The sequence below is a fragment of the Brienomyrus brachyistius genome, chromosome 19 (genome assembly GCF_023856365.1).
Source record: "Brienomyrus brachyistius isolate T26 chromosome 19, BBRACH_0.4, whole genome shotgun sequence".
In the NCBI taxonomy this organism is placed as follows: domain Eukaryota; kingdom Metazoa; phylum Chordata; class Actinopteri; order Osteoglossiformes; family Mormyridae; genus Brienomyrus; species Brienomyrus brachyistius.
Window position 1 is genome coordinate 15,500,450 of NC_064551.1, and position 13,826 is coordinate 15,514,275.

Genomic DNA, 13,826 nt, shown 5'->3' on the forward strand with positions numbered 1-13,826 from the left:
TAACGGGAGGTTGTTAAGCATCTAGAAACTTCTCCAGGTCTGTTGATTTACAGGAATCCACGTACAATAGACCCAGCAGTTATAACATTTCCGCTGCTTATTTCCGTGGGTTGACTCATTGTTCAAAGTTGCCACTATTACAGTTTTACAATTTGCAACTAAATGTTTTTACTGGTGTCATTCAGCAACCTTTCACAAGTGGGGTCCCTACAGGGACTAGGGCAGGCAATTTTTGGTCCTAAGTCCTCAACCATTCAGGCAAATCTACCTGCTGCCCTAGTAACAGAATGTCCTGGGCCTCATAGCTCCCGGGCTCTCCTTTCCTTTTCAGGATTTCTTTCATTTTTTCCATTATCTCAGCCACTAAGTTGCCTACTTACACCAAACACGCAATAAATCAGGCCAAATGATGTAATGTTCATATGCTATGTAGTGTTTTTTAATACTGTAGTGTACATAGTACACAATTGAGTACAAGTACCAGGATGTCCTGATATTACATTATAAAACTCTGTCATACATTCCAGTTAAAGCTTCAATAAACTAGGAGAAATATCACAATGAGGTAAACAAAATGTGGAGTAATACAACAACATCAAAATTTAGCGCACAGGATTTTGTACTAAAATGATTCTGATCTACAGTCCAAAAGAATGCTTTGTCCTGCCATGGGTGATGATTTTCAAATGCGACACGTTTCTGTGAACTACAAAGCAGATTATTCTGCAGCAATTTCTCTTGTTCTCTCAGAATGCATCATACTTATATTTGTAATTGTTTATATCACAGGCATTTACAGGTCATCCTCTTCAGACAAAGACGCACATACACAAACACACACATTTGCCCACCCAACACCCAGTTTGAGGAACCACTCAGCTCAATGGTGTTAGTATCTACAACGTTTATAATAAAATGTGAGCCTTTAGTACGGGTATCATTGTTTTGCTGCCAACTGAAAGCTGCTTTACACTTTAATATCAAGATACCTCTTAATATTGATGAAAATGACCTTGCAATTATAAAATAACCTGTTTCGCTGTTACCTGATATGTCATTTCTCAATAATAAAATAAGACTTCCTACAATAAGCTGAGATAAGGCTTGTGATTGAACTTAAGGCTGCAATCATGATGCCAGTTATTAGCAAACCTGTGAGCTCATTAAATCGATTAAACTCTGAATTATCTCATAAACTGATATCATGGCTAGCAAGGCAGACGAATCGTTTCTCGAGAAATGGGATTTTTTTCCCCCCGTATTCGACACAAAACGGAATTGGAAGCAGACAATCCCAGCAGCGGTGTAAGAGAAATGTGGTTTTTTTTTTGAGAATCTGAGGAGTTTAGATTTAAAAGATTATAAGTAGAGTGGTGCTCACTCATCTTTCTCTTATGCTGTGACACAATTGTCTCGTTATCAAGAGATCAATCAGCTCTTATTTCAGTTGGCAGCAGCAAGCTGGTAAATAATAATAAATAAACAATGGGATGCCTGGAATATATTGTGTCAGTATATTTTTGAACCACTTCCATTGATAGCAAGAATACCAAGATTAATTTCCATGAAGAATCAAACAGAAGACATTCTATTTTAACATAAGCCGCATTTCTGGGGAAATAATCCGTAGAGAAATTGGAGCATAGGTGTTTTGTATTTTATTTTACACAACATAACAACACAGCAAATCGTTGTATTTCTGTACAAGAGTTTATTCATTTTTTTTTTGTGCCTATAAATCAATGATGTATCAGTGTCACTGATTAAAAATAATACTTGGAATTTCCCTTTGAAAAAATTCAAAACAGGAAATCCAGGGATAGCTTGTCTGTTGTCTCTGGAATATGCAGGAAATGGAATTTCCATCTAGAAAGGCGTTTTGTGAAATGTGACCGTCTGTTCCCGATATCATACTGGACATCCGCTTGGCGCATTTCAACACAGGAGTACCCTGGAAAATAACTCCATGCCTATCTGGGGGGGGGGTTAGCTAGTCTTCAAAAGGGGCCCGATAGGAACTGGAGATTCCGACAGGGCGAGGATATTGTCGCCGTGTGCGTTTGCTGGATCCGGCGGAGCCAAATGCACTGGGAGGACATGATCCAGTCACACAGTGCTCTCCAGGATCCACTCGGAGCTAGAGGATGTTCCCTTCCTGCCATCCCTGTCCAGAACCTCCAGCTGGGGCAGCACCCGGTTCATTGACAGGCTGCGCTGAGACCACATGCTCCCCTGCCCCAGCGGGGAGGAGCCGTAAAGTTTGGACGAGCCCTCGATGAGTGAGTACCTGCGCTGTTTGCTCTGTTTGGCGCCTCCTGCTGGTACAGTTAGGTACCTGGAGGCTGGCCTGGGAGGCTTCGTCTTTCTGAAGCATGCCGGCTTTGCAGGGACGGTTGGGAATGGATTGGGGGACGGCTTGGGCGTGGTGGAGTTGTTCCGGTTCGTGTTCTGCATCTCCATGCTGACCGGGGCCTCTCCTTTAGTCTCGGGGAAGGGCTTGGGGGGGGCCCTCCGTTTTGCTTTCAGGGAGCCGAAAGAGCCGGGGGTGGAGCTCTGGCTCACCACGGAGGTGGCGGTGGAGCACTCAGGGAGGGAGCTTTCTGAGGAGTGCGTCACCCCTTCGGAGGTGGCTGTCGGCTTTAGGGGGGCGTCGCCCTCCAGCCCCAGAGCTTGCTGGGAAGTGGATGGGGTGACGGAGCAGCGCTGCAGCCTCAGCTCAGCCGTCTGGGAATAAACGTCGCTGGACTTGCCCCCCTTCCCGTCACCGGCATTGCACACCTTATAGCGGATCATAAGGATGATGATGAAGACCAGTACCGAGGCCACGATGATGCCGCCGATGATGATGATCATGGTGCCGCCCAGGAACTGGGACTGCATGAAGTGGCAGCGGAGATACTCGGACTCGGTGGAGAACTGGACGCAGCCCAGAACGCGCGTGGCTGTGAGGGAGGTGACGCCGTCGTCGTAGATGGCCAAGACGCACAGGTCGTACTGCGTCCCCGCTGCTAGATTGTTCACCAGGAACTGCTTGCTTGCAGGGGGTATCATCCTGAAATGAGGAACAGAGACAAACACAGTCTGAGAGAGTGGGAGAGAACGAGAGAGAGAAAGAGACTTGCTCGCATCTATTCAGCGCAGTCAGCAGCCGTCTTAAGCAGATCGATACATCCTCCCAAAATGCTGCGCACAGAATCCTCGCTGTGCCTGAAATGCTGGACTACTGGCAATCGTTAAAAGAATAAATTAAAGAAAGAACTACAGCTGTCGGGTGACTCCGAATCCTTTTCCCCAGGACTTCAGAGATTCTCTCTCAAAGATGAACGTGGAACTTGGGGGTGAAGGAGTCAAGTACAGAACAGAGGTCATATGACTGCAGCAATAAATAATGCATGACACACTGACAGATACGGTGAATCGTGCCGCAAGGAGGAGAAGATTGAATGGGCCGGACTTTATTTTCTCATAACCACATCCATTATTTCACCCCCCCTCCCCCGTTTCGCATTTGCATCTGTGAAGGGCTGGCAACTCCTGAACTGTACTTAAATTAAACGAGCTTCTCCTGACAATTACTGAAATGTAATGAAAGGAAACAATGACATAACATTAGCTAGTAAAGCTTAAAACTGCGGCAAATGATGCTCAACAATGAAAGTGGAAGGAATACTCTAATCTTATCCGCAAAGGGCCGGTGTATATGCGGCCTTTTGGGATAACCTTCAGGTCAGCTGTTCACACCCAGATCTGAGGACTCTTCAGCCAATCAATCCTCTAATTAATAATCTAATTAGCGAGTTGTACCTGCATAAATAATGTTCCTGTTTGGATAAGATTGCTCACCCCTGCTATAATCCGATATATAACTTGGGGGGCATTAAATGTAATCTATTTAAAAGTAATTTTTAATTTAATTTTAAGTTATAAATTAAAGTCACATCATTCACAATATTATGCATTACTGTACATGTGAAAATAGATACAAAACCATTAGGCAAAAGATTTCGTGCAACCCCTAGATGTACTACATAAATATCTGCACACTTGCCTATTAACAGAAGTGGATGTCAGTTTTATGGAGTAATGAATCTGAATGACAGAAAGAGGGTCAGAAAATCAGACAAGCATGCATGGTGCCTGGTGTGAGGACTGCAGCATGCACAGGTGTTGTCTGGTAGGCACTCTTGAGGCAGCAAAGATGGTGATCATTAACAAATCCACAGCAATCATAACCATCACAGCTACCACAGGATTATAACACCATATTATGGCTGAAGATGAAGAGACAGAATACACCTCAAAACTCAACAAGTAAGAAGAAAAAGTAACTGAATACACTAAATATTATACACAGAAATGCACATACTGTATTTTCTGGCTTTAATGGAGGCGTTTGTGATGATATCTTTGTGGGGACTCTCCATTCACTCCTATGGGGAAAACTGTAATCCCAACATGCCGACCTTAACCCCTACCCAGCCCTAACCATAAGTAACCAAACAAAATACAAGAGTTTTTGCATTTTCATTCTTCATTGCAGTCACGGATTTTTATATAATAGTTTTCTATTATGGGGACCAGACACATACACACGCTTTCATATTGGTACTGCTTATCAGGTCAACCTTTCCCCAAAGTGCTAAAGCCCTAAATTTATTCATAAAACGTTCTTTATTTTTGAGCTGTGTGATTCTTGTCCCACTACATCGAGTAACCTCCTTCCGGCTTCTAGGATACCCCCCTTCAGACGTGAGGACAAGTGAGTGGCTGATGCACGTTCTTTGGAGAGGGACATTACTTTCAAAGACAGGGAGAGCAGAGAAACAGGGCATCCTTGCCAGAAAAAAAAGAAAAAAAAACATAAATCAGACCAAGGTCACTGTTAATAACCTCTTTAACATGAAATAAAAAAAAATGTTTGTATAAAATATGTGTTGATGCTATCATTCCTGCCCTGTGAGATTTTGTGTATTTTATTTTCAAGGTGATGTGCACAATTACTGGAATGTCCCTGCTGAATCTGACTGAATAAAAGCAGCCTAATTTAAAACAAAGCAACCAAGTGCAGTTGATGATTCCTTTATCCCCATGCAAATATTTCAATGGTGAGACAGAAGTCTTCCATTCCCTCCCTGTCGTCCCAAAGCAGGCCAGGCTGCGTTCACCCCATGCAAACAGCCTTGTCATCTGTACCATTTTCTTTGCTTGCCGATGGTGTTTTGCTAAAAAAAAATGGCTGCATTGACCAGGATCACAGGGCACGTGCCTGCACACTATGGACAATACTGATATGATAGTTCACCTGACAGCATGTCTTCGGACTGCAGAGGGAAACCGCAAAACAAGCAAACTCAACACACTCACACACAGCGGGGGTGGCGTTTTAACCCCCCAGGCCTGGAGGATTTAGGCTGCCAACTGAGCCACCCACAAGTCTCACTAATTTCAGCTCCCAACACCTTAACCTAAGACAGCAATGAGTCTGTTCACTACAAATACTACAGCTTTCATTTATGTGTTGGGTAATTAATTCATGAATGTGTTTATTTATTAAATCCACAAAGGATTGGGCCACTCAAAGGAATTATTTGAGTACGTTGAGGTGAAGAATGTACAATCTGCATATGTATGCTTGACCATAGATCTTAATAAGAACATAAAGCTGATCTTAGTTGAGCAGAGGAGCTAGATAGTAAGTTCCACCATGATGAAGCTCACAGCACACAGTCACCGACTCAGCAGGCTTCCAACGTTCTCATGCGAGCGCCGCTGCTGTGCATTTCAGTAACATGCGGATGCGAACAGCAGGCACGCCCAGCGGCCCAGGGGCTCGCACCCGGGACGGCTGCGGCGAGGCAGAGCTTCCCGGTGACAGCGAGACGGGGCTAATCGATGTGGAGGCACTGCCACCCGCTCCGGCAGCATATGGGGGGCAAATAAACTGCTGAACGAGCGAGACCAGGCTGCAGCCAACTAATGGATGGTGTTCATGGTGTTATAAATGCGACACGCTGCAAGCCACACCGGGAGCCCATGTGGAGTCAGAGCATTAAAGATGTTCACACAATGAAACGTAATGGCGGGAAGGGGGGTTAGGTGACAAGCCCCTTTCACATGCGATCTGATACGCATTTTATAAAAGACCCCTGCTTCCTCTCACAGGACCCTGACCACTTACTCAGCCCTTGTCCAGACCGCTCAGACCCAGTCGCTATTACCTGCCCCGCGCTCCACATCCATCTCAGCTCACCTCTGCCTTTATTTCAGCCTCCCCTTCGTGTCATAAAACCCATAGTCGCAAATAAAGTCGATCCTTTCTTTCAGTCTCCATGCAGTACGGATCTGTCGGCCATCCCAGCTGAACAAGTATCGCACATGCTCAGCATTTCCCCGACAGCAGGAAAGAGTGTTATGTTGTTTCATAGCCCTCTGTGTTCTGTACTGACACCCAGTCATCAGATTAATCAATATGCATGTATGTTTCTATGCATGTATATACACAAATATAAATGTACACATGTATGCACACATCTATCTATCTATCTATCTATCTATCTATCTATCTATCTATCTATCTATCTATCTATCTATCTATCTAATTTAGCTGTTAACAGAAGAATCCCAAGGTTAACTTGAGATTGATTGGCAGCATCCATGGGACTTAAAAATGAGGAACTTACAAAGCTGTTAGCAACCATTTTCTCTATCAAATTACACAACAACAAACTATTTGATGATTCACTGGACATCCCTTGAAAAAAATAATAAATACTTCATATAGATGCACATATACATATTTATGCATACAGGGATGAAACAATACCAAATAAAATATTCTAATGTTCATTGAATACTGCAGTTGGTAGCACTTTGCAATGTTTGAGTGTATTTATTTACTGTTTTATATTCAGATATTTACCCATACACATAGAATGTATATGCACAAATCTAAATGTTTGTGTTACATTACTTTCAGAAAGATAATGCAATGCTACTAATTTGAATAAATGACACAGAGTAAACAGCATCGTCCTTTTCCAGCAGTCGTCATTATTCTGTATTCAGACGGTCTCAGGCCCCAACGGCCCTCACGATTCTGCAACCGTGCCACTTTATTACAATGCAAATCAGCACCTTCAAAAGCCATGCACAACACTCTTTGGCTAATCCCAAATGAGGCCTCCCCTTTGTAGAACGCCCCCTCTTTAATATATACAGTCAGAGTCCATCATTACTCTGACGATGGCGCTTGGAAAAATAGCTTATCAAGCATTCATGCCCAAAATGCCCCGTCCGGAATATACTGTTCACCTATGCTTCTGTTTAATCTATCTATCTATCTATCTATCTATCTATCTATCTATCTATCTATCTATCTATCTATCTATCTATCTATCTATCTATCTTTTATTCATTTGTTCATTCGTTCATTCATTCATTCATTCATTCATTCATTCATTCATCATAAAACATGCAGGCCTATTACACAAGTTAAACCCCACTGTATTTGGTTCCCTTCGGGATTAATATTCTGTACCTCGTGCTCACAGCGGCAAATTTCATTACAGTTATTACACTGTCAGTCCAGGACCGAATCCTGTTTGCTATCTATCCATCCATTTTCAGTAACAGCTTCATTCAATCAGGCTTTCCGTGCTCTGGAGCCTGTCCTCCAGAGTATAGATCACACGGGAGGATGCTGCCTACCTTGGATAGAAGTTTATCACTAACCTCTCCCCTCCCCCCCAAGTGAACAGTAAAAACATATTGGAATGGTGGAGCTGATAGCCCGCCATTGCGGAGGCAGTGCACACATGGGGCTTGGAAGCGGGGGGGACACACACACTCAACTCAGAGAGAGCTGGAATTAACTGAAGATCCCTGAGCTGTCAGGCTCACTGCTAACGTTACCCCGCTGTGCCGTCATGCCTCTCCTGTTTGTTATCACGTAAACCAATCGCTGAGCAGCCACGTCTCATGTGACTCCCTTCGATGCCCAGGCTCACCATCACGCACATTTCAAAGACGTTCAAAGACTTGTCACACAAATAAAGTAATAAATGTGATCGCTGGGATGCTGTCAAAGGCAATCCGAGGCTGAAGCGGGGAGGGGTCCACAAGCCATTAATGGGAAACCACAGGTTATCTCAATTTAAAAGGATATTTCATACTATCCAATGGCCTATTGTGATACCTTATGTCCCAAATTAGGGTTTAACATCTGAATCTAAGCTTAGGGTTCGAAAGGTTATGGCTTTTTCAAACTTGAAAACTTATTATTGTTCGGGTCCGCTGTGTAATGTTGCACAAAACTGCCCATTTTGGTAAACGTGGAATTTAACAATAATTCTTAATTAATCATTATCGTCTAAGGGGGAATTAACGTACCGCTGTGAGAGGTATAAATACGCTGAATCTTTCTTGTGTAGGCAGATTCTTTGCGAAAAAAAAAAAACAAAACACTTCATTTAGCTTTTCACTCTCTGGCTGTGAAAGGATGGCAGTTCAATAATGGACATCCTTGCAATTCTCCACGTGTGAGTTTTCTCAGTGTCCTCACAAAGCGCCCTTTGTTTATTTATTTATTATATGCCTGCTTGTTTGCTTGCTTTCTGGAAATCTCATCCACTCTGAGATGTAAGAAGAGGCTTTTTCGACTTGATTTATGCAGTCCCCGTGTTGAAGTACATGAAGTCCCGGGAAATTCGAGTGATACTCGAACGCGCTACGAAAGCAGATGCTCCGATTTTATTAGAGTATTCTGTGTGTTTTGCATCTTTGACTTCCTCGGGAATTTTAATCACTTGATTATATCTCGACACTACAAAGAAAGAAGACAATAGCTTAATGGCTTATTTTCAAGGCCGTATCTCCCAGATTAGACTGACTCATTAGGGTTCACTGTGATACAGATTATCATAAAATTGCTGCCTTCCTGGTAAAGTGATAAGAGCCATAATCCGATGAAATGTAAATAAATAAACAGGGAATGGATTGGAGCTTCAAATGGTTTGTTAAAAGTACTGATATCAAATGTTTAGGCAGAGGTAAAGAAGAATCCCTAAGCAGTTTGCATGCACTCGTATAATCAATGCATTATAGCACATTGGCTCAGTGGTTCGCATTATAGCCTCAAGCTGCGAAGGTTAGGTGTCTAAATCCTGCCTTCAGCTGTGTTTAGGGAATTAGCATATTTTCTCCATCTTGTGCGTAACAGACTGGCATCCGGCTTAGGAAGTCCCATACCTTCTGCCCTCTTTATTTCAGCAAACTTAATACCGGGGTGAATTCAGCATATTTTGATGCTCACCTGTACACGAGAGAGTCATCGTAAGTGCCATTGTACTGGATCTGGAACATACGGATTCCAGGTATGTTCCTCTGGAAGTTGAACTTGATAAGGGCAGTGGATGATGTGGCCTCGGAGACCAGTACGCGCTTCTCCAAGCTGGTCTTGGCACCGCCGGTCTGGTTGCCACCAGCGCCGGCTCTGGCAGAGGTGGAGATATCCGAGGAGCCGGGGTCTGGCTCCTGCATGCCGTTGGTGTTGTTGGAGAAGTGCGGCAGCTTGATAATGAAGAGGTCCACCATCTGATGAGCTTCACCTGCTGGGTTGGAGGAGATGCAGGTGAAGGAGCCGGAGTCCTTCACCGTAGTTATCATGATGTCCAGCGTGCCGTTGGCATAGACTACGGTGCGGGTAGTGTTGGAAACCAGCTTGCCTTCTGGGGAGATCCAGTGAATGGCAGGCTCAGGATCACCCCGAGCCTTGCAGCGTAGCGCCACCTGCTGGCCCTCTAACACCCGCAGCTCCTGGGTGTGCCGAGTGATGAGGGGAGGCTCACAAAGGAACTCCTCCTCGGGGACGGACCAGAAGTAGCGGCCTGACAGGTGAGAGGGCGAGGCGCAGGTCTCTAGGTCATCCTCGCGACTCAGTCGTCGCAACCAGAGCAGCTCACAGTTGCAGTGCAGCGGGTTTCCCCCGAAGCTCAGCGCAAAGGAGGTCGAGCTCATGGTTCCTGATGTGGCCAGAACCTGTGCCCTCAAGAACAGTGGATCAGGCGGGAGCTTCTGGAGCTTGTTGGAGGTCACATCCAGGCGGTTCAGCTTCTGCAGGTTGGCGAAGGTGCCCTCAGGGATGTATTCGATCATGTTGTGGTCCAGGCTGAGTGTGTGCAAGTTGGTCATCCTCTGGATAGCCTCCCAAGGGATTGTCTCAAGGTTGTTGTAGGACAGATCCAGCTCCTCCAAAGCCAGAAGGTCATTAAAAGCTCCCAGGTAGATGAAGGTGAGCTGGTTGTTGTTGAGAATCAGATGGTGCAGCTTGGACATGCCGCTGAAGGTGTCGTTGGATATCCTCGTCAGGCGGTTGCTGTTCAGGTGTAAGGCGCGCAGGTTCTCCAGGTCCATGAAAGCGTGAGGCATGATGAAGCTTATTGTATTCCTGGACAGGGTAAGATCCACCAGTCTGGTCATATTAGCAAAGTCCTTCCTTTTTATATTGGTGACAAAGTTGTCGCCCAGACGGAGCTCGACCGTATGTCTGTCAATATTTGGTGGGACGAAGAGTAGCCCTTTTTTGGCACACAGGGTCGCAAGGTTGGGGGACAACATCTGGCAGATGCAGCGTTTCGGACAAATCTGGGCCTTAACTGTCATGCCAATAACCAGCAGGTAAACCAGCAGGTTTTCCATTGTAAGTCAGGGTCACAAATCTGAAAGAAAGGAAGAGAGAATAAGATTTAGCCCAATTTATATGGCAATTGAACTTGACCAAACGACAAACAATAATTTTATCAACTATAAGAAGTTGATAAAACTCTACTGATTCACCATTTAATAACTTTAATAACAATTAATGTTGCACTTGTCCCTAAATTTAGTATGACATGGTGATGGATGGATGGATGGATGGATGGATGGATGGATGGATCTTTTAAGCAGCTCACTAGCAGGTAAGCCATCAGTGACAAGGAAACCCAGGGAATAGCTAACTGCCTTGCAATCAGTTGGGTAGATTCTTGTTACTCTCATCACTCAACCATGACGCCTATTGCTGATGGGGCACCTGCAAAGCTTTGGGCGGAATTGGGCGAGATACCCAGTGAAGCCTACCGACCACAATGGTAAGCAGGGGATTTGTGCTCGTCTCTGAGACGCCATTGATGCTTTGTATTGAGGACTCCTAAAAGGATAGGATAAGCCAGGCCCAACTGGGAGCTGAGAGCAGAATTCTAACATGATAATAATAACAAAAATGAGCATTTCCTTAAGTCAATGTAAGTAACCCTTTACTTTAAAATAGTACAACATACAGTATAGAAAATTTATTTTCGGAATTAACATGAACTGCTGAAGCATACCTTTGATGGATGGTACACATTGGTAGTGGATGCATCACTAATGACTGGTCCCCTGTCGTAATTAATAACTCTTCAATATGAAATCTGTACTGTCATAAGTAATAAATGGTCTGAGTACCGCCTGAGGAATTTCTCACAATTTGTAAACTAGATGATAGAAAAATCATACAATATCATTTGAGATATCTTAATGAATGTTCCAGTTCTGAAATAGCTTCTCAATCTAGCTTCTCAACTCAGATTATATTTGCATCATTATTGTTTAAATGGTTTGAAGGTTTTATTTAAACTTTCCAACATACGATAAGGAACATAAGGCTAACTCTAAGTAAATTGTATTTATATTTAAATGACTTGGATAGTTCAGTAAATTATAATTTGGCATGACGTGTTGTATACGATTCTGGTAACACATAGTCAACATTAGAGCTATTGAACAAAAAAATAACAATTGAATCAAAGAATAACTACAGGGGGTGGACAAATACATGGAGACACAGTATGAAAAGTACTTTACATTTTAAGTAACTAAGACATTCAGAATTATTAATAGAACTTCAGAAGTGAGTCATTTTTGGTTGAATGCCGATTAGCATTTTGCTTCAGCTGTGAAACAGGTCTAACAATCAAAAGTTTTTAAAGCGATGTGAGGCAACTAGCAGAGTCCAGACGCCAAATGGACTGTCCCTGAACTGCAGGGGCATGAGGTATGAAAATGGCAAAATGATTTAATCTGCCAAGGGCATTAGTCTTTAAAAACATAGCAGCATATGCCCAACATGGGCAAATTGCAAACAAGAGGAAAGCGGCAGCAAGTCAAACCGACGGGGACGTAGCGTACTGACACTTACAGAGTTTCTGAATACCACAGAGGTGCAGCCTTTCCACAGAATCAAATCACTGCCCTCTGTGAGCCAGTCTCCAAAGAAATGACACTGTGAGCTTCACAAAGCAAAAAGTTACAGTAGTTCTCCCATTTGGAAACTGATTGTATCCAAGGCTAATGCACAATAAAGTATTTGAAGTAAAAAGCACAAAACCAGAATTCCTAAGCAAAAAGTCATACGATCAGATGAATCATGTTTCAGCATTTTGCCCACATCCAGATGGTTTACATTTGGACAGAACCAAAGACTGACACAGAATGCCAGTCTTGTTGGTAAAGTCATTAAGTTTAACGATTTTTCTGCATGATCACGTAAAGAAAGAACATGAGGTTATTTCATAGGGCCTGTTGTGGCCAATGATTACCAACTCCATCATCTCTCCTCCTCCTCCACAGCTGGAGATGTTCCTTCTGAAATATGGTCCAATATCCCTTGCGCACAGTCCAACACCGTGTATAAAAGCATTCCAAGATGTACCGGAGGTCTTCGAAAGGCGGAGGGTGGCCAAACTCTTTATATGTATATATAAACACTAGGAGTGTAACATGTCCTTCGGTTCGGTATGTATATGTACTAACCAATGTAGCAAATGTGGAACCTTTCTGTGTGTTTGTGTGTTTCCTCCCAGGCAACAATCGGAAAGAGATGGATGAAACTGTGTCCTAATGTGAAGCTGAAAGCTGTTAATGTGAATACAGAACAAATCAAATAGAGTAAATTTTCTAAACGTGCACCTTAATGGATATTTATTTTATTTTTATTTACTGGAGAGAATATTTTTATTTTATTTGTATTTTTAAGTAAATTAAACATTTTTATTAGCAGGTTGCAGCAGTATTGACGGGGATATTTTATTTAAGAAAAACACTTTTATTAGCTTGTTTGTATAATTTTTATTCAAAAAGTACTGTAACACCACAAGTAAATTGTTTAACGAAAGTAATATATGCCGTAGATAGGTATGCTACCTTCGTGGAAACAAATTTTTAATAATCACTAACAAAGCAGGACAGTGCAAAATATCAGATTTTATTACAATTATCAAAGCAATGGTCCACTGGGTACCACACAGGCCAGTGGTAACAGTGATTTTCTCACCATCAGTCACACGCTTCCCAAATAAACTACGTCCCTAGGGAGCTATTTGCCTGCATCTCATTTCCAATTCCTGCCTGACCAGCACAGTTTGCTCAGAACCTTCAATATAATCACTGCGAAGCCAGTACATTTGTTTGCACTTCAGTAGTTTCAAGACTTTGTAAAACAATTTAGCTCAAGGATGATATTAAATTTTACATTAAATGTTCTACACATGCACCAATGCACTTCTTTAACTTCAAAATGTGTAAAAATGCCAATATTAACTGGACCTTGTACATTATTTTGACATATGAATTAGGGTATCCTATGGTACTGTGCTGGCAATGGTATGAGCAGATGTGGTATAAGAAAACAGTGACCTTTCTGGGGACAAAAGCGCCAGTAATGGATACAGTTGTTACTACACTCAATCGGAATCAAGGTTGAGACACCATCCTTCCTTTCAAATGTCAGATTTCCAAAAAGAATAGCATAA

General features: G+C 43.0%; 1 protein-coding gene across 1 annotated transcript in view; it reads right to left on the bottom strand.

The window, feature by feature from the left end:
* Positions 1 to 519: 519 nt before the first annotated feature.
* LOC125715240 (leucine-rich repeat and fibronectin type-III domain-containing protein 5-like) overlaps positions 520 to 13,826 on the bottom strand; it is a 38,146-nt gene continuing 24,839 nt past the window's right edge. Inside the window, exons 2-3 of the mRNA XM_048986558.1 lie at positions 9,311 to 10,715; positions 520 to 3,052 (exon numbers count right to left, since the gene is read on the bottom strand). Of these exons, the coding sequence (XP_048842515.1) occupies positions 2,107 to 3,052; positions 9,311 to 10,695 (2,331 nt within the window). The 5' untranslated portion in view covers positions 10,696 to 10,715 and the 3' untranslated portion in view covers positions 520 to 2,106. The remainder of the gene's footprint in view (positions 3,053 to 9,310; positions 10,716 to 13,826) is intronic.